Here is a 26,727-nt window from a genome sequence, read left to right on the forward strand (position 1 = left end):
CGCCATAATAAGCAAGCAAGAGCACCCCCCCCCCCCCCACTTACACACACACCACACACACACAAAACACCAAAAACTGCAACAACTACAGCAAACAATCAAAGCACCCAATATACAAATACTTGCATCACAACAACTGAGAAAGCTGCAAGTCAGCAGTGGCAGGCCATGAGTTGACAGGGAGGAAAACTCTCAATATAAATTTATCAGAAAATAGGGAAAAATGCAAAATCTGACTAGTAAGATGATACAGATTGAAAAATGACTGCAAAACCAGCTCCATACATTCAAAATAGTGAAAGGTAGTCAAAGTCCTTGCAAGGATAACAGTATAACAACAATAGCTTTGACCATTTCTCTGTGCAAACTCGACAGCAGCAGTAGACATATGAAAAATTAAAGAGTAGTGCAGTTATTACAGGTAAAAGAGGGGAGTTCAAACCTGTGAAAGTTTCCACTGCTGAGCAGACTAATACCTGTGGTCCAACTAATGATGTTGAAGAAGCTGGACAAGATCATGTTAGACCTGGAAGATGTGGAATACTCAAGCAGTTGACAAATGACATAATGGCATGTATCACAACTGTGTGGCCACCCTTCTGGAAGGGGTGTTCGGAAAATGATGCAATATTCTGGCTGGTACAAAGGACGACCTTAATCATAGGACCCATCAAGGAAGGTCCTCAATGATATATCACACAACGCACTTTTTTTACAAATACAAACTCAAACATTCATGTGCTTGCTCTAAAGGTTTATCTGCTCTTTCCACATTTAGTAAAAAAAAAGTGTTTTATTATAGTTCTTTCATGATTCTACTGGTGTTGCTTTGCTAAACTACGAAAGTGGATGGAACAAACTGATTACTCATGACATACCTAGCTGCAATTTCCCCAAAATAAAAAAATAAATGTTTACTAGTATAGGACAGGAAGAATCCAAATATAGTTATGACAAAGCAAATAATACACATTCAATTTTAGACTGAGCAATTAAAAAACATAACGTCCATCTTAATGTTCATTTGCAAAGCTGTTGACAGTTTTTCTAGAAAAGGTTTCTTTGGGAGTGGGGTTGGGACAGAAAACAATATTATAATGTAATGCAAGGCCAGACTTAAAAATACATTAAGCAACAACTTTGGGTGAATAAAATTCACTGTTGTTCCATTTTGCTGAATACAGCTGCTGTGCTTCTCACTCACTAAACTTATAACTGATTAACTGGGCTTCAATTTGCCACTTGTTTTATCTGATTGTATTTACATGTACACTTTATTTCTGCAAAGCATTTAAGTATTTTAATAAATGCTGGATGATTAGCAAATCAAGTACTACTTTTTGAAAGCCGGCAGTCTCTTAAACCCAAGCCTACGTCTTAACTCATTTGCCTTCTTTCTCAGAGTTATACCATTTGTCCTAGCCTCCCATATTTATCTCTGAAATTTCAAAATGCAAATAAATCCACAGTCAAAGTAAAATAACATGCACTGTAAGTACAATTTATTGTAGTCTTACTGTAAACACGGAGAAGTGATATGTAGCTACAGCAACAAATTAATCAAATTGCAATAATTTATTTACTCTACATTTGAAACATTTTTACTCATCGGTCTCACGATGTAAAAAAAGAAGCAACCATGATAAATAACTGGTGTGCTCCTGTGGTATCTGCTAGTTCTAACCACAAGTGGTCCAAAGTCCTGTAAAGTAGTTCTACATGGTGGTTCATTCACTTGTATGTCTTCATGTGCCAGAGTCCATCATTTAGATAATGAATATTTTCAATGCCAATTCCTTTGTTAACCTTCTCACTGAAAGAGAAAAATGCAATGTTGTTAATAAAAGAAAAAAATGCAATGTTGTTATTAAGTAAATAAGTACAACTGGGAATAAAGTACAACTTTTGATGAAATGTTTAAGTTTTGGTGTCAACTCACTAAAGCCTAGACTGACATTCTGAAAAAGTTAAAGTAAAATCTAGTAGCTTTATTTAATACGCCATAATATGAGGGAAAGAAGAGAAAAAATAGAAGACTAAGAGAAAATTTGATAATACAGTGAAAACAGAAATTTGACAATATAGTGAAAATGTCATTCATAAATAGCACTATTTTTCTTTGTGCACTTCCCTAGCCATAACCTTAAATCCATGATTTCTAACTGCTGCTGCTTCTACAGTCTTTAGGTACATGGCAAAAAAGAAGTGGAAACAGAAGCAGCCTTACCTAGTTACTGTGAACAGTGAGAAGTCCTTTGAGGGCTACTTTAATTTTCACACAAACCGTAGTCACCCTCTCCATAAACAGACTGAATCAGATGCACAAAATCATCCAGAACCCCCCACTTTTAAAAACTCAAACAATTCCAGCAGACTATCAAATATGGTTTTAGCACTTTAGTACCTAGACTAAGAATCACAACTGGTAACCACTTCAGCTGAAGATCCTGTATTATTATCAATGTTCTAATGCTGCTGATCTCTGGCCTCCTAGGAACCACACTGGTCTCCATGGACTAATGTTGGTATTGTGCTTGACTTCCAACTTCCCTTTATAAACACAAAAGGCTTATAATCATAGCTAACTACAGAAATGGGTCTGAAGGAGAACAGAAAACATTGGTCCTTCCCCACTTCTCATATAACAGTTAACTCCTTCCAAGAATCTGAAGGCTCATCTCTCTCTAATGTAATACTAACCTCACTTGGTTAACAGGCAAATGGAATACCATCTGCTCCAAGCAATTTACCCACCTGGATTTTAGCTATTTAACTTTTCAACTCCTACACAGTGACTGGTTTCATTGAACTAATCATTTCTTCCTCCACAAATCTCAGGAAACATAGGGTCAGGAAATGGATTATGTGCTGTTTCTGGCTGCCTGGCCTTTCCCCTGAGAATATAAATAGCAATTATATTATCTCATGAATTTTTCTAACCCTTTTTGACCAGTGTCAAACTCCCTATGCCATCCCTTTCCTTAAACATCCTCTCAACCTTCTTTTGTCTCAGCCTAACTGCTAGCACTCTTACAGCCTGCTGGGAAATACAACAGTACACCTGCTCTCTCTAGTTCAATTCATCTATTAACCCCTGTAGTTTCAAACTTCTGCTCACAAAGTCTGTCTTCTTTCTCTTTGATTAGACTGTGTTTGTACTGCAACTTGTCCATCTCCCTTCTTGCCTCCCCTGCTTCATAACATGTTCAACTAAACTTTATCTTACCTTCCTCTTGCAACTATCCCAGACTCCTCCTGTCATCTCATGCATCGTCTGCAACTGCCTCTCTATTATAAATTTCTCTACCCATCCCTTCTCTAACAGGAAAGCAAATAAACATGAAAATCTTGAGTGTCTTGCTAAATCTTCCTCCTCTATCTTTATCTGCATCTGAAGACCTCCATCTGCATTTTTCTCCTCGTCAATATAGTCTAGTTTCTCTCTCAAGTACCCATATCCCTTCCTAAAAGGTCATCATCTACACCAACAAATTCCTGATACACCTTATGCTTTATTTGGTGGTATCTGTAATGCCCCTATGGTCAAGTCTTCTATAACCACATATCCATGTGACCCACAACAAAATGCCCTTTATCCTCTACCAATGGCTCTTGCATCTGAAATCTACATCTCTTGTTACACAGTACAAGTACCCCCTCCATCTTCCATTAGGAAACGAGGAGGCGCTGCTCCAATCTTAAAGCTTGCGCTGGCCAACTTAGAATACTGCTACCTCCCTAAATGCATCTCCTACATAACCACCATATTAATATTCATCATCCTGAAAGAGATGAAAACCCTTTTCTGTTTTAAATGATTGGTAATTCAGTTTGTATTTCATCTTGCCTGGCTAGTTTAACTTCACCTTCTCATGACTTCACCAGTACAAATTTCTCACTGTCTTTATTATGTGCATTGCTATGGGTTACACATTTTTCCAAATTCCTTCCTCTTGGCAAGGGAATACTCACCTCTCAAACTACCCATAACCTAGTTCTCTTACGAAGAGCTTATTTATTTATTTTATTTTACATTTGTTTACCGGGATAGTCCAACTGGATAATGTCCATTTTCAGCAGAGGCCTGTTGAAAAAAGCTCCACATAAACAAACGTACATATATTACACAGAAATTAGCAAACAATTATAAAAACAACGTGATTATATACAATGGCTTAGTAGTGTTCCCTAATAGGGACTCACAATTCTCATGGACAGACGCAATTAAAAGTAAAAAAACATTTTCAGCACATCTTTTTCCCCCTAACCCACTCATCACAAGTTTGCATCTTTACTGAACTTTCACATGCTGCACATGTTGTAGAAGACCTATTGCAAAAAAAAAAAAAAAAAAAACACATACAGAACCCTCCCCACACAGACACTAATATTATTAACTATATACAAACTATAAATATTCTCTTCCGAAGTCAGAGACCCACTGACCGCTTTGATGTCAACCTCTTGTTCCATATATCTGCCAATACTGCTGCAGCGGCATATTTTGCTTTTGGACAGCAATAACTCCCACCCACCCACATTTCACTTTGATCATACAACCTTCACACTTTCTCAGCAAAATCAAATCCCCAAGGTTGTCTCTAAAGAAATATACAAAACAATACCTGTTAACACTTAGTCTAATGAAGGACATCCCCACAGACAGCAATATACCAGACACTTATTTCCTCATGAAGAGCATTCACCCAGAGTCACAAAACATTCATGGTTAATGCCCTCTTCATAATAAGACATACTGATAAACACAGGGCAACACTCCCACCCCCCTTCCTTTACATACTCCTTACACTTAGAAGGAACAAAGGAAAAAGGGGACTCTGCATTCCACTTAAAAGAAGTATCCTTTTCCCCCCACAAAATTTTCCAAGTCATAAGACTGACAGCTTGCATCTGCACTACAACTTTCTGAGAAGGCATATAAATAAATAAATAATCAGGAACAATCCCCCACAAAAAAAAAAAAAAAAAATCATGTTCATTAGCTATCTCCCCATACCACTATTTTTTTCACACAGTTAAATTCCCCAAGATTGTACTACTAAGTTACTGTTTCAGTTTTTGGATATAAAACTCTTTTGCAGGTCCTTTGCTTTATCAAAAGTACATTACTCATTCCCTCAGCTACACTCCTCTTGTCAAATAAAGTCCATCTAATGGACGATGCATTAAAAATACTTTGCTATCCTGTAGTCTCTTTCTGTTCAAACACTATCACCCATCATAACTACTATCTTGTATCTATCTTGTATCCACAGCCCCTTACAAAGTACGACTGAATTTCCAGGTTAAAACACCAAGGAAAAAGAATCTCTTCTTTTAACCACCTCATTTCAAGACTACTCTCACTCCTGCACTCAAACACTGTCAGTGCTCTAGCAGTGAGCTAAAAAACATTTCAATTTGTGTTGTATGCCTGTGTCTTTATAATTACCTAGTCCCATTCACAGGCATAAGCTACTTCTTTACTCACCAATGCAGCTCACAATACATGTATCTGAAACACACAGTCGCTGCTGCCCAAAGGTCTTCCAGACACAATACATGTAGATTGTCACTGCTGTCTTTTGCCTCCTGTATTAATCTTAGACTGTCTTTTATTTCTTGATTTCTGAACAGCGGGGACAGTCCCATTCCCATTTTTACTATATCTTTGATTCAAATGAAACTCACTGATAATCTCCATTTATTCCTTCCTCTAGGTTTCTCTGCTTTGATTTCAAATTGTTTTGCTTCTCACAAACCTTCTCATCCTGATGAGTTTTCTAGAAATACCTTCAGCGCTTCCTCTCTACTAGTAGAGAACCCCAGTGTGACACCACTGCACTGGCCCAGTAATCAAGGAGCCTCGATTCTCACCACTAACACCAGTGAGGAACATGCACATTGGCAGGATGAAGAGTACAATTTCCCTTAAGAGCACACAGTCAGTCTGGGGCTGGTTTCTCTCTCTCTTAACAAATCCCCAATAAGACTCCTCCACTGGCACAGATATAGGGTTAAGATCTCAGCCGAGTGGTCAAGCCAAAACCTCCAGCATCCTCTCTGTCCAACCAGTGCTTTGTGTCCCTGCCTAAATGGCTAACACACACACACACACACACACACACACACACTGAGATTTGATTTATATACAAACACACATACACTACTGGGGAAGGCTGGCACAGGTTTACTAGCTATGCCCCCTTCTGCCCAGACTATACGGTAGAAATCACTGCCACCAAACAGCTCTTACTTATCAGCTACTATAAGGCCCTTCCCAAAAGGTGACCAATTCTACTGTGTAATGATACTGTTAACCAAATGGGAAGTGTGACCAGACGTTTAAGGCTATTCAAGAGTGGCCTGTACAGTGTCCCCAAAAACATATGCAAGTACCCTAAGGGCTTAAATATCTCTAAACAAATCAGCCACCATTAAAAGGTTTAAATATATTTAATAATAAATAATAAAGCAAAAACAACACTCAATAACTCAATACAGTGACAACAGAGTTCAGAATCACAGGAAATACTTTAAAACATTGCAGGACAGTCTCACAAACACAGAAAACATCTAGACTAATCTTACTATATATTCCTATCTATCTCTAAGAGAGATACTGTAATCTAGTACTTGCTATTAGCAAGGCTGTTTCTAGGTACAGAGACAAATACAAAATTCCCTGTCTTTCTGTATGAGATGGTCCTTAAATTAATAATACACATTACTGTTGACTTAGCTAGATGACATCACTATTTGACACCTGCCTCTAGTTCCCAGGCTAAACAGATCCTTAAAAGTTAGCATCTCTGTGTCAAAAATACTTATCTCATAGAAGAGTACAGTTGTGTGCATTTACCATAAATGTAGATGTTAGAGTGTATTCACTGTTGCAGTCATTACATTACATTAGGGTAATCTGCTGGCAAGTTGCCCTCAGTCGGCCTGAATAACAAAGTCTTGGGTCCTGCGTCGGTTGCCGTCTCCTCTTCCATGACATCAGGTCGTCAGGGGTATAAAACATGCAGCCGATGCCATTTTAATCAGTTTTTCTTGCCCCAGATGTCAGGTATCCCCCAAAATGGGGAGCAAAAATATATATATATAAACCGTGAATATACAAATGCACCTTAGGAACATAAAATTTACCTTCAACTAAAAGCAAATACACCACAAAGGCTTTTGAGTATAGTGAAGGAAAGAAAAGGTATAGAAAGGGGGCTGGCGGGTGGGTAACCTGGACTGCAACAGTGAATACACTCGAACATCTACATTTATGGTAAGTGTACACAACTCTATGTTCTTCGTGCTTCACTGTTGCAGTCATTACATTTGGATAGAATCCCAAAGCTATGAATGGGAGGATGGAACTAAACAGCCTTAGGAGCAGCTATAAGGCCCTGCAGGACTGCAGTGGCAAAGCCTGCCCTGGATTTAGAGAAGAGAGGTAAATGATCATGCTTTGTGAATGTGTGAACAGAGCTCCAAGTAGCAGTTTCTAGAATGTCTCTGGTAGGGACCCCTCTGAGAAAAGCTGCTGAAGTAGAGGAAGCCCTGGTGGAATGGGATCGGATCCCCTTGGGCACAGGTTTACCATGGTGCAAGTGGCAGAAACGAATGCAATGGCTTATCCATTTAAAAATAGTCTGCTTTGATTATAGCCTTCTCCTCTGATCCCGCAGCAAATGCTACCAGTAGTTGCTCAGACTTTCTTAGAGATTTTGTCCTGTTTATGTAGAATCTTAGTTGTCTGTGTGCATCCAATGAATGCAGAATCCGCTCACCCTTGTTCTACAGATTTGGGAAAAAAGTTGGCAGGTGAATGGTCTGATTAAGAGCCACACTGGATACCACCTTAGGCATAAAAGGATTGGTCCTGAGGGCCACCCTGTCCGGGTAAAAAATAATGAAAGGCTCCACTGCCATAAGAGCCTGTAGTTCTGAAACCCTTCTAGCTGAAGTGACTGCCAAAAGAAAAGCTGTCTTCCAGGAAAGAAATTTTATATCTGCAGTAGCTGCCGGTTCAAAAAAGGCAAGGTGAGTTTTTCCAGCACAAAATTGAGGTCCCATGAAGGAGCTGGCACTCTCCTGGGAGGCCTTACATTTTTGGCCCCTCTGAGATACTGTTGTAGCAGTGGATGAGAAAACAGGGGAGGCTCTGTGTTGTAATGAGCCGAGATGGCAGAGGCATGGATTTTTATTGAAGAAAAAGATAGGCCCTTGTCAAGCATCTCAGTTAAGTATTGTAAAATCTGAGGAATACTAGGCTTTGCTGTGTCCATTCCTTGTGCTTGGTTCCAAGCACAGAATCTCTTCCATTTATCAGCATAAGATTTTCTAGTACTAGGCCTTCTGGCTTCCAAAATGACATCCAACACAGATTTACTGACAGATGTGGTTTGAATAATTAGTTGATTAGCCATGCTGCAAGATTCAGAGTTTGGAGCTGAGTGTGCAGAATTTGATAGTTCTGCTGGGACGATAGATGAGGTGTTTGAGGCAAGTACCACAGAGGAAGGTGTAATATATTCCTTAGAAGCGGGTACCAGTGTTGGCAAGGCCAATCCGGAGCAATTAGAATCATTTTTGTTTTTTCCTGTCTTTTAGTAAGACCTTGGAGAGTACACGCAGAGGGGGAAAAGGCATAGATTGATAGATTTTTCCAGCTGAAGGATAGAGCATCCACTTTCCATGCTTTTTTGTGATGAGTTCTTGTGCAGAATATGTCCAACTGATAGTTTTGGGGGGAGACAAATAGATCTATGTCTGGGCTTCCCCATTTCTGTGTTAACATGCTGAAGATTTGTGGATCCAGTTTCCATTCGTGCGGGTCCATAAGATTTCTGCTTAAGTCGTCTGCCAGAGTATTTTGTTTTCCTGGCAGGAATTGAGCTTGAAGGTGTATTTGGTAAGTCAAGACCGTGTTCCACAAGGCCATGGCTAGTCTGCAAAGGGAGTAGGAATGGGTACCCCCCCCTGTCTATGTACCACATAACTGTGGTGTTGTCTGTCTTTATCAGTAGTTGTCCTGGATGAAGTAAGTCCTGGATGAAGTAAGTCCTTGAAGGCTGTCAGAGCATTCTGAACAGCTAGCATTTCTTTCTGGTTGATACGTAGATGCATTTGGTTTGGGCTCCATTTGCCCTGAATGTATCTCCCTGCCAGGTAGGCCCCCCCAAGCATAGTTTGATGAGTCTGTAGTTAGGGTTTGGGTGGCAGGGGGTAGAGTGAATGACAGTCCCTTGTTTTGGTGACATGTCTCTGCCCGCCAAAGAAACTCCTGTTGTAGGCAGGGAATGAGAGGAATCATTGTTTCCAGGCTGTGACCATGCTGACTCAAACTTTTTAGGTACCATTGAAGTTTCCTCATATGCAGTCTCGCATATGGAATTAGTACAATGCAAGATGCCATGAACCCCAAAGCCTGCAGAATTTGTCTTGCAGATAACTGGGTTTTTGTTGCCATTTGTTTGAAGTATGTTGTCAACTGCATATTTTTGTCTGGTGTGAGGTAAGCCATCTGGGCAGTTGTATTCAAGCTTGCATCCAGGAATGTAATTATTTGACAGGGTACCAGTTGTGATTTCTTTTCAGTTATGGTGTACCTTACGCATGCTAGAAGCCTTTTTACAAATGCCAGATGAAGAAGAGTGTTCTTGTCCTCTGCCTGAATGAGAAAATCGTCCAGATAAGGATAAATCTGAATGCTTCTTTGTCTGCAGAATGCAATTACTGGTGCCAGACACTTTGTAAAGACCCTGGGCACAGTAGATAAGCCAAAGGACAGTGCAGAGAATTGGTAATGCAAAAAACCCGCTTTGAAGCGGAGGTATCTTCTGCAAGATTCCCTTATTGGGATATGCAGGTATGCCTCTTTTAAGTCTAGAGTTACTAACTAGGCATTCTTGTCTAGCATAGGCAGTAGCTGTTGTAAAGTCAGCATTTTGAATTTTGGAACGTCCAGGAATGTGTTCAGAATCGATAAGTCCAGTATTGGACGCCATGAGTTGTCTTTTATGGGTACCAGGAAAAGTCTTGAATAAAATCCTTGTCCTTTTTCCTTTTCTGGTACCGGCTGAACAGCCCCCCATATCCATGAGGGACATGACTTGTTCCTGGGCCTCTTCCCACTGGTTTTGTGGCAGACCTGGCCATCCGTTTGGAATTGGCAAATTATGGAAATGAAATCTGTACCCCTGGGATACTATGTTTAAATACCCACTTGTCCTGGGTAATTAACTGCCAATTTTGAGCATGAAGTGCTAGTTTTCCCCCCAAGGGGGCTGCCAAAAGATAAGTGCATGGAGATGGTAGAGGAAAGTCATTGAGACTGCTTACTGTAGGGTTGTGCTTTGTTACCTCCAGATTTGGAGGTGGAGGCACCCCATTGCTTTGACCTGTAAGATCCCTGTGATTGATATCTGGAGCCGTTTGAGTGCCTAGGTTTGCCCTAAGTGGCTCAGTAGAAAAAAGGAAAGGACCAATTCTTAGTAGGCCAGTGCCTACTGAACCTGGGTCGCTGCACTTGCAAGAAATCTTTTACAGTTTGCATAGATTTAGCTTTGTCTTCCATTTTCTTTAAAACCTCTTCTGCCTTATTACCAAACAGACTATCATGCTGTAAAGGGGCATCCAACAATTTAGCTTTAACATGATCAGGCAGATTTTGCTCCTTGATCAAGGCATGTCTTCTTATTACAGATCCAGTTACGTCGGTCCTGCAAGAGGCCTCCAAGGAATCAAAACCACATTGCAAAGAATGCTTTCCAACCTGTTCTGCTGAATGCAATAAATCCTGTAACTATTTTCCACACAATCAGAAATCAACATCATTTTCTGTTTCAGTAAGCCCATAACATGCTGTTGATATTTAAGCATATGAAATTGGCAGTTTAAAGCCCTGATTGCCAAGGTTGCAGACGTATAAACCTTCTTACCCCATCTATCCAGCGCCCTGGAATCTCAATCAGAAGGGGTAGGATTTTTGGCTGTAGAAGCCTTGACACCCTTGGGACCCTGAGAAATAGTCTCAGGATCAGTAGCAGGATTTTTGAAAAGAAATTTGTGGGAGTCAGGAACCCTGTAATATCTGTCTAGCTTACTAGGAGCCGGAGGCAGGGAATCAGAAGCCATGCTTGATTCCGAGAACACATCATCAACAATGTCTAATACAGGAGGTATTGCCAAAGGTCTATGCTGAAGAAGAAGGAAATCCCTAAGCCTCTTTTCTGATTCAGAGAAATCCTGACTCTCCCAGTGAAAATGTTCCCTTAAAGTATGCAAGGTCTGTCCAAAAGAGTAATCCTCAGGAGGAGATGCAGATGGGATGGATTCCTCTGCATCAGAATCCTCATACGGTGGAATAGAAAATTCCTGATCAGAGGAGGAATCAGAAGAAAATGGAAACCTGATCTGAAGATTCATAATCAGTGCCTTGCCTAGGCCTCTTAGTGGGGGGGGGGGGGGGGGTTGGGAACCCCTGATCAAGGTAATTAAATCCTCAGCCATTTTGATCATTTGTGTTTAGCCATAGCGGCCTGAGCATGTGGCTCATCCGTCGTTTATTTTAGACACAGAAGTTGTTTTTGACCTTGTTTTTGTTGATTGCGTCAGTTTAATATAAAAATGTTGAGGCCTGAAAACATCCTCAGAAGCCAGTGCCTGCTCAGCGGCTCCAGACCCATCTAAGGAAGAGACATCCGTGGGTTCAATACTTTGCAAATCTCGCGGCATACCAGACTCCGAATGGGACTCTCCTGCGACTCAAAAGTAGCGGATATCAGGGGCTGCGAAAGCGCCTCACTGAGCACCGGCGAACTGGCGACTGGCATAGGAGAAGCTTCGTCATGGGTTTTGGACCTTGACATTCTGTCACTGTCTTTTTCATTGTGTTTTTTGTGAATTCCGGTAGTCGGATTGCTAACCGACGACATTTCAGGGTAGTTAAATCTTGAACCAAAATATTTAGAAGCAAAAATATACAGACGCTTAATAGTGCGTTGGTTAAATTTAGCACAAAACCGACAGCAAGGCACGTTGTGATCAGGGCCTAGGCAAGGAATACAGTACAAATGAAAATCCTTACGAGTTATTTGCTTCCCACAAGTAATGCAATTATTAACTTTTACTGACATTGGTAAGGAGTAAGAAAAAGTTTCCCCAACGGGGTACTTAGCTTTAGTTTGAAGACTTCGGTTCTGAAACTCGAAAATGAAAATTTCAGGAGTCGGCCAACCAGCACTTGCGAACTGCTTCTGCTTCGGGCACCGCGCGGCAAGAAAGACTGATTAAAATGGTGTCGGCTGCATGTTTTATACCCCTGACGACCTGACATCATAGAAGAGGAGACAGCAACCGACGCAGGACCCAAGACTTTGTTATTCAGGCCGACTGAGGGCAACCTGCCAGCAGATTACCATAATGTAATGACTGCAACAGTGACACACGAAGAACATCTGACACTCCTCTCTTAGAAACTTGCCTGGAACTGGAAGTCGTAAAACAGTCACACACTTTTACCTTTGAAACCTGCAATAATTTTTGTTTACAGACAACAGAATTTCTAGCTGGAGACATTATGTCTTCTAGCTGTGGTAAACACAATCTTAAAAATCTTTACTTGCCAACTTATTTTCTTAGAGTTTTGCAAGTTAACTCTGTTCGTTTCCAGTAGGGTACACTGTGGTTACATTCTTGAAGCTCACCACATAACATACAGTTTTCTTACTTTTGTAGGACAATGATAGAAAAAGTACAGTTTTGTACCTACCATAAATGTAGACGTTCGAGTGCTAATACAGCTGCAGTCATAACAGATGGGTTCTCCTGCCGTCAGGCGGGTCCTCGGTCGGCCGAATTCCAAAGTCTAGGTCCGGCGTCGGTTGTCATCGCTTCTTCCCTGACGTCAGTGCGACAGGGGTATAAAGGAACCAGCCGACGCCATTTTCTTCAGTTTTTCTTGCCCCAGATGTCAGGTGCCCCCAGAAGGAAGGCAATACATAAATGTGTGTAATAATGCAGTGCAATATAATCAAAATACAGTAGTCGCAAGCAAATACATCATAAATGAATACCCCAATAAGGTTGTATGAGGATGTGTTAGCCTATAGGCCTGTCCCAAGACGGGAAGGAGGGAGGGAAACCTGGACTGCAGCTGTATTAGCACTCTAACATCTACATTTATGGTAGGTACAAAACTGTACTATGTTCATCGTGCATACAGCTGCAGTCATAACAGATGGGTAGAATCCCAAAGCTAAGAAAGGGGTGGTAGGCACTAGGTGGAACTAGGAGCCAAAATGCCCTGCAAGACTGCAGTGGCAAAGCCTGCTCTAGATTTGGAGTATAATGGTAGGTTGTAGTGCTTGGAGAAGGTATGCACAGAACTCCAAGTGGCTGCTTCCAAAATATCCTTGGTAGGAACTCCTCTGAGGAAGGCTGCAGAGGTGGCTGTGGCCCTGGTGGAATGAGTTCTAATGCCTGTAGGTACAGTTTTGCCATGAAAGGAATAGCAAAAGCGTATGCAGTGTGCTATCCATTTTGAGATTGTCTGTTTGGAAATTGGCTTTCTTTGAGCTCCTACCGCATAGGACACAAAGAGCTGTTCTGATTTTCTGAAAGGCTTTGTTCTGTCCAAATAATAATGCAGTTGTCTGTGGATGTCCAAGGAATGTAGTAATCTCTCCCCTTTGTTTTGAGGATTAGGATAAAAAGCAGGTAAATGTATGGCCTGATTTAAAGCTACCCTGGATACCACTTTAGGCATAAAGGATGGGTTGGTTCGTAAGGAAACTCTGTCCTGATGGAATATGATAAAAGGCTGGACAGCCATGAGAGCCTGTAGTTCTGAAACTCTACGAGCTGAGGCGATAGCCAGAAGGAAAGCTGTTTTCCAGGACAAATATTGCAAATCTGATGAGGCAGCTGGCTCAAAGGGAGGCAAGGTCAGTTTTTCCAGAATGAAATTAAGATCCCAAGCAGGTATTGGTTGTTTCCTTGGAGGTCTTAAATTCTTAGCCCCTCTGAGGAACTGTCTTAAGAGAGGGTGAGAGAATAAAGGTGGATCAGTGTTGTATTCTGCAGAAATGGCTGAGGCATGGATTTTGATGGAGGAGAATGAAAGTCCACTGCTTAGCAGCTCAGCCAAATATTGTAGTATTTGAGGTAAATTCAGTTTTCCAGGATCCTGGCCCTTTTTCTCATTCCAGACACAAAACAGTTTCCATTTTGCAGAGTAAGCTTTTCTAGTTGATGGCCTTCTGGCCTCCAAAATGACATCCTGCACCTCCTTGGAGAGTAGGGCCTGTTGTGATGCTAAGGAATCTTCCATGCGGCTACATTGAGTGTTTTTAGCTGGCTGTGAAGAGTTTTGAAGCTGTGCTGAGTCAGAAGAAGAGGCATTAGAGGCAGGGTCCATGGTGGGGAATGCATCAGGCTCCTCAGGAGTGGGTACCAGTGTTGCCTTGGCCAGTCCGGAGCAATGAGAATCATCTTTGGTCTGTCTGCTTTGGTTTTCAATAGAACTTTGGGCAGCAGAGGAAGAGGTGGGAAGGCATAAACTGTCATTGATGTCCAACTGAAAGAGAGAGCGTCCACTATCCAGGCCTTTGGATGGAAAATCCTTGAGCAGAATTTTGTCAATTGATGATTTTTGTGGGAGGCAAAGAGATCTATGTCTGGCCTTCCCCATTCTTGGATTATTTCTGTAAAAACTTTTGGATGCAATTTCCATTCGTGTGGATCTGTCATATTCCTGCTTAGGTTGCCTGCCAGCGTGTTTTCCTTGCCTGGCAAGTACTGTGCTTGTAGTTCCATTTGTAAGTCCATGGCCATGTTCCAAAGTGACATGGCCAGTCTGCATAGGGGGTAAGAATGTGTCCCTCCCTGTTTGTTTATGTACCACATAACTGTGGTGTTGTCCGTTCTTATCAATAGCTGACCTGGTTGTAGAAGGTCCTTGAAAGCTATAATAGCATTTATTACTGCTAGCATTTCCTTTTGATTGATGTGAAGGTGCTTTTCTTTTTGTGACCATTTGCCCTGAATGCACCGATCTGTCATGTGCGCCCCCCAGGCGTAGTCCGAGGCGTCGGTTGTGATGACTTGATTTGCTTGAGGCTTGCTGAATGGAAGACCTGTGTTTGTTTGACATGCTTGAGCCCACCACAGAAATTCCTTTTGCAGACATGGAATTAGTGGTATTATTGTTTCCAAACTGTGGCTGTGTTGAGACCATATGTTTTTCAGGTACCATTGTAGTTTCCTCATATGCAGCTTTGCACATGGGATTAGTAAGATGCTAGATGCCATGAATCCCAGAGCCTGCAGGATTTTCCTTGCAGTCAGCCTGGTGCAATTTGCTAGGGTTCTGAAGTATTGAATTAGTTGCCACTGCTTCTCTGGCGTGAGGTAGGCCATCTGGGTGTTTGTGTCCAAATTGGCACCCAGGAAAATTATCTTCCGAGAGGGTATTAGCCTTGATTTCTTTTTGTTGACTGTGTATCCCAGAGAGTTCAACAACATTATTACATAAGCCAGATGTTTCAGAAGAATGTGCTTGCTGTCTGCTTGGATCAGGCAGTCGTCCAAATAGGGGTATATTTGTATCCCTTGAAGTCTGCAGTAGGCAATTACTGATGCCAGGCATTTCGTGAATACTCTGGGCGCAGTAGACAAGCCAAAGGGCAATGCAGAGAATTGATAATGAGTTGAACCTGCAAGAAATCTGAGGTACCTTCTGCAATTTTGTCTGATTGGGACATGCAGGTATGCCTCCATGAGGTCCAATGTTACCAGCCAAGACTCCTTGCCCAGCATGGAAAGAAGTTGCTGTAGAGTGGGCATCTTGAATTTTGGTACGAGTAGAAATGTGTTTAGGATGTTTAAGTCCAAAATAGGTCTCCAATCTTTTCCCTTCCTTGGTACCAGAAATAGCCTGGAATAAAAACCTTGACCTTGTTCGTGCGTAGGTACCTCCTGAATAGCTTTCATGTTTATGAGATCTGTAATTTGCTTTTGTGCCTCTGCCCTTTGATTGTGTGGCAGGTTTGACATGCCTCTCATTTTTGGAAGGGTGTGAAAATGGAATTTGTAGCCTCTGTTTATAATGTCCAGGATCCATTTGTCCTTTGTGACAATATGCCAATTTTTTGAAAATAATGCCAGCTTTCCTCCTAAGGGGGCTGCCATTTGAGACTTGGTTGGCATGCAAAGGGGAAAGTCATTGGGTTTGCTTTCTGAAAGATTGCGAGTTATCCTCACCACCTCTTTGTGTAGGAGCTTGCCATTGTCTGCCTCTAAACGATCCTTGGGATTGTCCTCTGCCCCTCGGGCGCCTGTATCTGCCTCTTTGGGATCTGTCCGTGGCAGGAAAGGACCAGTTTTTGGAAGGCCAATTTCTACTAAAACGTGGGGGTTGTACCTGTAGAAAATCTTTCACAGTTTGCATTGATTTAGCCTTTTCCTCCATTTTCCTTAATACCTCCTCAGCATTAGCACCAAATAGTACATCCTTTTGAAGAAGGGCGTCTAGTAATTTAGCTTTGACATGATCAGGCAAGGCTTGTTCCTTGAGCCAGGCATGCCTACGTATGACTGATCCTGTAACAGCAGCTCTACATGAGGCCTCTAGAGCATCAAAACCACATTGTAAGGTATGCTTACCCACTTGTTCTGCACTATGCATCAAATCCTGCAACTCCTTCAAGTCTGGTTGTTCAGGTTGTGACATTTTACTTTTCAATTGTGATAACAAAAACTGTTGGTATTTTAGCATATGAAACTGACAGTTTAAGGCCCTCATGGTTAAGGTAGCAGAGGTATATACCTTTTTTCCCCACCTTTCTAAGGATCTGGAATCTCTCTCGGAAGGTAATGGATTTTTAGCAATGGAGGCCTTAACTCCCTTGGGGCCCTGTGAGATGGTTTCTGGGTCAGCAGCATGGCTTTTGTATAGAAATTGGTGTGAGTCAGGAACCCTGTAGTACCTGTCAGGCTTAAATGGAGCTGGAGGTAGAGAGTCTGGGTTAAGGCAGGCCTCCGAGTAAACATCATCTAGGATGTCCAAGACAGGAGGTATAGCCAGAGGCCTGTGCTGAGGTAGCAAGAGAAATTCCCTAAGCCTTTTCTTGGAATCTGAATAATCTTGGCCTTCCCAGTGGAAGTGTTCCCTTAAGGTATGCAAAGTTTCCCAAATGAGTAATCCTCAGGGGGGGATACAGAAGGGATGGACTCCTCCGCATCAGAGTCTTCAAAAGGGGAGTAAGAATGTTCCTGATCAGAGTGCTCTGAAATAATGGAGCCCTGATCAGAGGAGGGGGAATCTTCCTCCACTCTGGGCCTTTTGTCCGGTGGGGGCTGAGAACCTCTGATAAGAGTAATTAAATCCTCAGCCATTTTAAGCATCTGTTTCTTAGGCATGGGGCCTGGAGATGGGCCCTGTGTAGCTGGTCTCTTAGAGTGCATGGTTGCTTTAGACTTAGTGAAAGCCTTGATGGAGAAAGAAGAGGAAGGTCTGAAGACACCTTGAGTGGAGATGGACCTGTCCACATTCTGAGTTTCAACGCCAAGAGTGGTTTCGGTATCTGTAGTCGGGGTGTGGGCCGAGGAGCCTGCGACCTCGGGCACGGGAGACACCGTCAAAGAAGTGTCGTCGGTAGTCAAGGGCTGCGTATGCGCCTCGCTGAGAACCGGACCACGTGTAGTCGGCTTTGGCGTGGTGTCGGTAGAGGCCGTGGACCTCGTGTGTCGGTCCTTATCTTTGTGTTTTTTAGACAAAACCGGAGTCGGAGTATCCGACGACATAATATAGTTAAATGCTTTCCCAAAATAATGCTGGGCGAACTCCGCCCGACGCTTAATAGTGCGTTTGTTGAATGTAGCACAAAAGCGACAGACCGAGACGTCGTGGTCTGGGCCTAAACAAGGTATACAGAGGGAATGGAAATCCTTATGCGGTATTTGCTTCCCACAAGAAATACAATTATTAACTTTGTCTGACATCGGTCTGAGGCAAGAAAAGTTTCCCCAATGGGGTACTTAGCTTTTAAGAAGACTTCGGTTTCCAAATTTTCGTAATCTCAGGAGCTGGCCGACCGGCACTTACGAACTGCTTCTGCTTCGGGCACCGCACGGCAAATAAGACTGAAGAAAATGGCGTCGGCTGGTTCCTTTATACCCCTGTCGCACTGACGTCAGGGAAGAAGCGACGACAACCGACGCCAGACCTAGACTTTGGAATTCGGCCGACCGAGGACCCGCCTGACGGCAGGAGAACCCATCTGTTATGACTGCAGCTGTATGCACGATGAACATCATATTAGCTATTCACAAATGACAAACACTTATTCAAAAAATTCTAGCTAGCTGGGTTGGCAGCCTTCATACCCAGTACATGTCCATATTCTGATCTGTTTTGGGTACATTACCAAAGTAGTACAGTTGTGTAGATAATATGTCACAGTTGTAGATGTTTGAGTAAATCAGTATTGCAATACTCACACTTGGGACTTACTGCCTTGCAGAAGCCTGTGGCCAGCCTGAATGCCAGAGTCTTTCACTATCCCCCCAAGCCAACATCTGTCCGTAGCCGACCGATGTCAGGACGTTGATGTATAACAGGTATGTCGATCGGCACCATCTCAAGGTCTTTCTTGTGCATGTCCCTATGGTTCAATGGGACTTGGCATCATTAGGGTTCACTGGAAAGGTTGTGCTCTGCACCAGTTCTAGATATGGAAATAGGGGAGGAATGAGAGTAAGGATGAAGAGAACAGGGGGCCCACCCCAACCCAATGGTTGAGAAAATGATTCAAGGAAGGAAAGGGCACTGCAATATCGATCTACTCAAACACCTAGAATTACAGTAAGTTATCGACACATCTGCACTATGTTCTTTGTAGTCAATATTGCAGTACTAAGTGATGGGAAGATTCCCGAAGCGTCTTTGGAGGGGAAGTTGAAAGGAACCTCTGTCCTGGGACAACAGGCTATGCAGAATGGCAGAAGTAAACCCTGCCTAGCCCAGGACACACCCCAAAGGTTGCATTGCTTGGTGAATGTGTGTACAGAGAACCTGGTGACTGCTTCTAACATGGTCCAAGTAGGAGCACCTTTTAAGAAAGCAGTGGTTCACAGCTTTTGCCCTAGTAGAGTGGGCTCTAACAATGACCAAGAACTGCTTGCCATGCTGTGGGGTGGATTTGGCATAATGGTTAAGGTCTTCATCTCACAGAAACAATGTGCAGGATTTGATTCTGACCTCAGGTTATTGGCTAGGCTTAAAATGGCCCCTCATGGTAGGTAGCCTAATATTCACCTACAGAAATATTATTAAGATAAGTCTGGTGTAAATGGTTAAGATCTTTTCCTCACAGCACAAGGTACATTGGCCAGGATTAAAATGTCCCATCAAGGCAGTTAGCCTAGTATTCACCTATGAACCTGTGAGAGTAACAGAAGGATGCAATGAACAATCCATTTACAGATGGCTTGTTTGCCTCCTGGTTTTCATCACTTTCAATCAACAAAGGCTACTAAAAGCTGGTTAGATCTGCCAAGAAAATGTGTTCTGTGGAGGTAAAATCTTAGTTGTCTGTGTATGTCCCATTTGTTTGGGAAGAACACAAGATGGTGGCTGGCCTGATTCAAAGAAATCTCCGATAGCACCTTGGGCAAGGAGAGTTTGGTTCTCAGGATAACAGAGTCTTATGAAAAGTCAAGAATGACTCATTGCACATCAAGGGCTTGTAATACGGAAATGCACCTTACTGAAATTAGCGCGAGCAGCACTGCATTTTTTCATCAGAGCAGTTCAACAGAGACTGAAGCTATATGTTCAAAGAGAGGCAAAGTACACACACTTCAAATCCCAGGATGGAACTGGTTCCCTTCTGGGAGGTCTGAAATTGCAGCACCTCCTTCTGGAACTGTTTCATATAGAGGTGGGCATACACAGGCAGGGACATTGGCAGGACTATAGAGATGGCAGAAGTAGAGACTTTAATGCTAGAGTAGGACAGTGCTTGTTCATGATACACAGAACATCCTGGAAAAAGCACTGTCTGGACGGCATTAGAAGACAATCATCCAAGCTGTTAATTTTGAGGGTTTTCAGGTTGGGATGAATGACAGATGCCTTCTTCTGCATTAGCAAGTCCATGAGGGGTGGTAATGGTCTTAGTTTTCCTCTTACTGATTTCCAGGAGGAGGGAAAAACAGTGCTGTCTGGGCCAGTAGAGGGCTATTAGAATCATTTTTTTCTGGCCAGTCTGACCCCACCTTCTGTAAAACTTGGGGATGAGAGGCATCAGAGGAAAAGCAATAAGAAAGAGGTCTATCCATTTGAAGGAAAATGTGTCCACTCTCCACATCCCTCTCAGAAGGGTCCTTGAGCAGAATTAGCAGAGGTGCCTGTTTTCAGAAGAAGCAAACAAGGTCTATTCCTGGCAAACTCCACTTGTGTGCCTGAACCAGAAAAACTTCCCTTTTTAACATCTATTCTCCAGGGACTAGGAGGGTTCTGCTGAGTATGTCTGCTATCAGACTGTCCTGCCCTGGAGTGTTTAAGCTATGGATGTGATCCCTACTGGCTGCGCCGTGAGCTAAAGTTTCCTAGCTTGCCTGTATATAAAGCAAGAGTGTATCTCCCATTCCCCAGTTGTTTATGCACAACACGACTATGGTGTTATCTGTGAGAATTTTTATAGCTGCAACAGCCAATTTTTCTTGAAAAGCTTTTGTTGCTATAATCACTATAATCTCTTTTACAGTGATGTGCTGTTTTGCCTACAGTCTGTCCCAGGTCCTCTGAACCCTGAATTAACCTAAGTGAGCTCCACAGGCTATGTCAGAGCTGTCTGTAGTCATGGTCTGTACAGTGTTCTGGAGTCTGAAGGGAGCTCCTGGATTGTTTTTGACACTGTCTTCCCACCACTGGATCTCTTTCTTTAAGAACGGTAGGAGGTGTATGTTTGTCTCTAGGCACTACTGGTGCTGTGACCAACAGTTACTGAGGAGCCATTGGATCTTGCAGTTTTGCCAATGGCATAGTCAGGATGCAAGAAAGCATGTAATGTAGGAGTCTCAGAAATTCCACTGCAGTAATGGTGCGTCTGTTGCAGAGGTTCTTGAGATAATGTGAAAGAAAGGAGATTTTGTCCCATGGAAGGAATGCCTTCTGTTAAACAGAGTTCTGCTGACCATCTCCCAGGAAGGTAGTCCTGGTACTGAGGGACAGCAGTGACTTCTAAACATAAAGAGTTGGCCATACCTTCTTAAAGCAATCCATGGTGGCTTGCATAGCTGTCAGGAGTGCTGCTGAGTTGTGGCCTGAATCAGGTAATCTTCTAAATAATGGTAAATACAGACCCCTCTCATCCTGCAATAATCCTGCAATAGGCAATAGACAATAAGTGGTGCCAAACATTTAGTAAACACTATGAATATAATAGACAATTCAAATATTGCAGCACAAAATTGGCAGTGTAATCTCCGTGCCCAGAAGCACAAGAGTCTCCTGTATTTCTGTAAAATAGGAACACAAAGGTATGAGTTCAAGTCCAAAGTCACCATCAGTACGTCTGAAAATATAAGGGGCAGTAGTAAAGTCAGAATTTTAAATGTTGACACTACTAGAAATTTGTTTAATCTGGAGAGATCCGGATGGGTCTATCAGCACTCTCTCTACGGATCCTTGAAGCAGGTGGTCCTAAATGAGAGGTGGAACAAATTCTCTTTGGTTAATAGGAGTCGGTAGGATACCTAGAAAAGGTGGAGTCTTCCAGAAAAGGATGAAGAACTTTTAATCTGCAGGACCCATTTGTCCTGAGTAAATGTCTGTCCACTGAGTGATAAAGAAGGAAAGCCTTCCTCCTACACTGAGGGGGTGGGATTTTGGGGTGGAAGGAGGTGCAGGGAATAGTTAAAATTGTTCTGGGGGGAGCAGAATCCTTGAATCAACCATGCCATAAATGGGTCTCAGTTGGCCATTATTTTGGTGCCTGGTCTTTCTCCCCCAGGTTGCTTTTCTTTTCCCAGCGGGATGTTCCTGGCACAGCTTCCTTTTGCAGGATGCAGTGCCTGGACTTCAAGAAGACCTGCACCAGTCTGACCAAATCCTGTGGGAATACCTGGGCAAAAGAGGCAGGGAGCATAGACAGCATTCGCTGGCGCAAACTTGTCTGCCTCCTGGGTTTGGTGGAAGACAAGGCTTCAGATCACAGGTGGATGGCCATAAACAATCCAGCTCCCAGATGACTCTTCCCTGGCAATAACCAAGGTGATAACACCCTCATTGTTAGTCACCAGAACTCTGGCACCTGAAGCTGTGGCCAGCTTAGCAGCTTCAGGCTCGATCGATGATCTCCTGTCAGAATGTAAAGAGTGGGCCTGAGTCACGGTGGTCTCTGGAAGCGTCTGAGGACTATGGCCTAAAAGGCATCAGATGAGAGGGCTGCAAAAGCACCTCACCTACATCGGTGATCTGAAGTCTAGGTGTGGAGTCGGACATAGAAATGTCTTCAGCCTCTCTGACATCCTTCTCCCTCAGATGTTTGTCTTTATGCTTTTTAAGAATGACATCCTGGAAAAGTACCGCTGTGTAAGACCTTACCATAACAGTAGATGTCCTACTGATCACTGTTACAGTATTCTTAACAGATGGGTTGTATCTCGCCGACGTCCAGCTGGGGTACCAAAGCTTTACCTTCCTAGGGCCGTACGTCCAGGTGATGACATCAGCTCTTGGGTGTCAGGGTATAAAAATCAGACATAGACACGAGATCCTCAAACTAATCTACAAGCCAGAAGTGGCCTGAAGAAAACTGAGGAAGGGTTCAGGTGAAATAGGAGAGGCTTAGTTTGAAAGGGTAAGCAAGTTCACCCTCAAAAAGGCTGTAAACTCCTGGGATATTGACTGTGTGTGTCTGTGTGTGCCTGTGTCTGTAAGGCATAGTGTTTGCATACATAAGGAGAAAAGAGAAGGGATAAGTTGGGAGAGAAGGAATACTGCAACAGTGATCAACAGGACATCTACTGTTATGTGAAAGTCTTACACAACTGTACTATTTCCTGAATCACTGTTGCAGGATTCTTAACAGAAAGTTGATTCCCAGAGCTGTAGAAAGGGTGGTAGGCTTAACAGGAAAAAGTGGATGAGGAGTCCAGGAGGCCAGACAGAATAGTTCTGGAAAACACTGCCCTAGACCTGGAAAAGGCATCTAGGTTGTAGTTTTGTGAAAGTGCGAACAGCTGACCAGGTAGCTTGTTTGTAAAATGGATATGGTGCCCACCCTCTTGTAGAAAGTACCCGATGAAGCCACTGCTTGAGTGTGCTTTTGGCCATGGGAGGTAAAGTCTTCCCATGGTGAGAGAAGCAGAAGGTTCTGGCCTTTGAGTTCCAGGAAGCAACAGATTGTTTGGAAACTGGTTGTTCTAACCTGGAATCCGTAAAAAAGACAAACAGCTGATCTGTTTTGAGGATATCCTTAGTTTTGTCCTGGTAAAACCTCAACCATCTGTGAATGTGTAAATGTAATATTCTCCCCCCTCCCTCCATTCTGGGGGTTGGGGAAAAAAGGTAGGCAGATTGACTGCTTGGTTGAGAGTAAGCGCACTAACCACTTTTGGCATGAAGGATATATTGGTCCTGAGGGTCACCTAGTCTTTGTGGAAGATAAGAAAAGAAGGAATAGCCATGAGAACCTGGAGTTCTGAGACCCTGCAGGCTGATGTCAAGACCATGAGGAGCACCGTTTTCCAAGTGCAGAATTTTAAAGTAGATGAAGCGGCCAGTTCAAAAGGGGGCAGAGCATGTTCTTCCAAAACAAAATTAAGGTCCCAAGGAGGTGTGACTGGTTTCCTTGAGGTTTTAAGGTGTAACTCTCCCCTCAGGAAATGCTTAACTTCTGTCCTGGACATGAGAAGTAGCTCCAAAGGTAGGGAAGCATTAATGGCAGATAACGGTCTTAATGAAAGAGTAGGCCAGCCTTAATGTAGAAGTCGCACAGGTACTAGAGTACTCTAGGTGTGTCTGATAGAAGGGGTTGGAGTTTGCACTTAAGGCACCAGATGGAAAACTTTTTCCACTTGTCTGTATAAGACTTTTTGGTATTGGGTTCCTGGTTTCTTAAAGGATTCAAACAACTTCTTCAGAAAAGTTGCATCTTGTACAGATTAAAATCCTATCATCCAGAGGGCTAGACTTAGCGAGGTAAGACTGGGAAGAAGGAGCTGCCCTTTCTGTTTGATTAGATCTGGTTTGAAGGGATTCTCCAGTAAGTTCCCTTTGATAGGTGAAATGAGAGAGGGAACCAGTGTTGTCTCCTTCAGAAAAGTGCCAGAAACAGGGGTTTTGGAGATTGCTTCTGAACCACGAGAGAGTCTCTTGGGAGCAGTGACAGAAAGGAGTATACATAATGGAACTTCTCAGTCCACTGGATGGCTAGAAGTGATGGATTCCTTGTGCAGAAAAGTGGGAGCAGATGATGCTCAGAGGAAGCAAAAAGGTTTATCTAAGAAGTCCTCCATCTGTGAGTTGTAGCTTTAAACACCTGTGTGTTCAATGACCATTTGCAAGGGGCTTACAAGTCCCTACTTAGACAGTTTGCCAATATGTTCTGTTGACTAGGAATGCACATCGCTGTTAACAGTAAGATTCATCTGAGAGGCTAGGTGTCAGGCCTACTGTGCTAGCCTACACAGGGGATAGGATCTTGTGCCTCGCCATTTACGTACCACATCATTGTAGTGCTGTCTGTGCGCACCAGCAGACTGCCTGGTTTCCAAAGATATGACTAGGTCTGTAGGGCTTGTAGGCATGTTCTCATTTCCTTTAAATTGATATATTATTTGAGTAGATGGGCAGGTCACTCCCCTTTGACTCTGTGGTCTCCTGTCCAACCCTCCCATGCCCTGTCTGAAGCATCTGTAAATAGGACTTGGTTGTGCAAGGTTGGAGTGAATAGGAGACCTGGGTTGAGCTTAATCTGGTCCCTCCACCAACAAAGTTCCTTCCTGATGCAGGGAAGAAGGGGGAATGGGAGTTTCGAGAAGGTGAGAATGTTAAGACCACACTGATTTCAGATACCACTGTATTTTGCTCATGTGTAGTCTGCCAAGAAGCAGCATAGGGATGGTGGCAGCTAGGAGTCCCAGAATCCTGAGAACTTGTCTGGCAGAGCAATGTTCCTCGCTGGAAAGTATTAGGAACTTGTTGGCTAGGGAGGGCACCCTCTCCTGAGGAACTGAGACATGCATGGCAGACGTGTCCAGACTGCATCCTAGAAAAGTCAGTTGTTGGGCAGATGAGGTAGGATTTTTTGTAAATGATGGTGAACCCCAGGACAGTCAAAACTTGCACAGTGTAATGAAGCCTGAAGCAGGTCATCACCTAGGAAAGGGAAGATTTGTATGCCCCAAGTGCAGCAAAAATCAACTACTGAAGCCAGACACTTCATGAAAACTCTTGGAGCCATAGAAAGACCAAATGACAAAGCAGTAAACAGAAAATGTGATGACCCAGTAAAGACCTGAGAAATTTTCTGCAGGAAGGGCAGATGGAGACATGAAGATAAGTATACTTTCAGTCTAAAAATACCAGAAAGGCTTGAGGAAGTAGGAAAGGTAGAAGAGTTTGCAAGGATAGCATTTTGAAGGAAGGCACTGTTAGAAAGGTCTGATGAAGTTTGTTTATTACAGACAAAAGCACTAATCGTGGTTGTTTTAGTGAATAAAGTTTGATTAGTTGCAGTTTCTGGACCCTGCCACTTTTTATTGTGGATTTTACTGTTAGAAAGGTGTTTAATCTGGAGAGGTCCAAACCAAGATGGGGCTCCACTGATTATCTTTCCTTGGGACCATGATCATCCTGGAGTAAAAAAGCCCCGTTCCTGAACAGGATAGGGGGGACTTCATTTAGGGATCCCTGGGCCAACAAGTCTGTCTGACAAGGTCTAGCAGGTGTACCTGGTTGGAAGGAGGAGGAGGAGGTATCCCCCCTCCAGGAGTTGTACTGCTTTCCCTTGACACACTAACTCTCCCTGATGATGCTTAAGATCCATTTTACTGAGGTTATTCCTTCCCATGCAAGAAAAGACAGAGGCTTTTTTAAGAGGAGAGTGGAGGGGTAGGGTTTGGTAAATATTCACAGGGGTCTACTACCAAACCGAGGCCTCCTAGAGGGGATATCCCTCACAATTTATTCTGGGAATCCTTTCTTAGGAATTTTCCTTTGCCTAAGACAAGTTCTAGGACCTCTCTCTTGGCAAAGGAGGTGGATTTAGCTGGGTAATTGTTATGGTACCTGGGAACTGTAGACAGCAGAATCTGACGGCAATATTTTATTGTCTTGCCTTGTTCCTGCAAAGCCTTGAGAAGACTGGCAGCTTGTGAGCCAAAAAGGAGATTGTTATCCAAAGGGAAGTCTAAAATCTTAGACTTGAAATCTTCTGGAAGAGGCTGACCTCTTGCCAGGCATATCACCTGATTAGTCAGTGACAGCAACCTCCCTGGAAAAGGCATCCACAGCATCACAGCTGTATTTTATACCATCCCTGGCTATTTGAGAAGTCTGGGTCACTAAAGACTACATATGCTGTTTTGACTCTGGAGTCTGTGGCTCTGTGATGGTTGTGTTTAAGGATTATAGCACACAAAGTATTTTGGACATCTGAATTTGGTAGTTTACAGCTATAACAGCTAAGTGGAGGAAATGTACAATTTCTTACC

At 43.0% G+C, this 26,727-nt stretch overlaps 1 protein-coding gene across 1 annotated transcript in view; it reads right to left on the minus strand.

Annotated features, from left to right (window-relative positions):
* Nucleotides 1–1,475: 1,475 nt before the first annotated feature.
* The window catches only part of MCTS1 (MCTS1 re-initiation and release factor), a 403,683-nt gene continuing 378,431 nt past the window's right edge, over nucleotides 1,476–26,727 (minus strand). The window contains exon 6 of the mRNA XM_044057335.1: nucleotides 1,476–1,813. Coding sequence (XP_043913270.1) covers nucleotides 1,732–1,813 — 82 coding nt within the window. The 3' untranslated portion in view covers nucleotides 1,476–1,731. The remainder of the gene's footprint in view (nucleotides 1,814–26,727) is intronic.

The sequence above is a fragment of the Protopterus annectens genome, chromosome 15.part0 (assembly GCF_019279795.1).
Source record: "Protopterus annectens isolate FY-2018-M chromosome 15.part0, PAN1.0, whole genome shotgun sequence".
In the NCBI taxonomy this organism is placed as follows: domain Eukaryota; kingdom Metazoa; phylum Chordata; order Ceratodontiformes; family Protopteridae; genus Protopterus; species Protopterus annectens.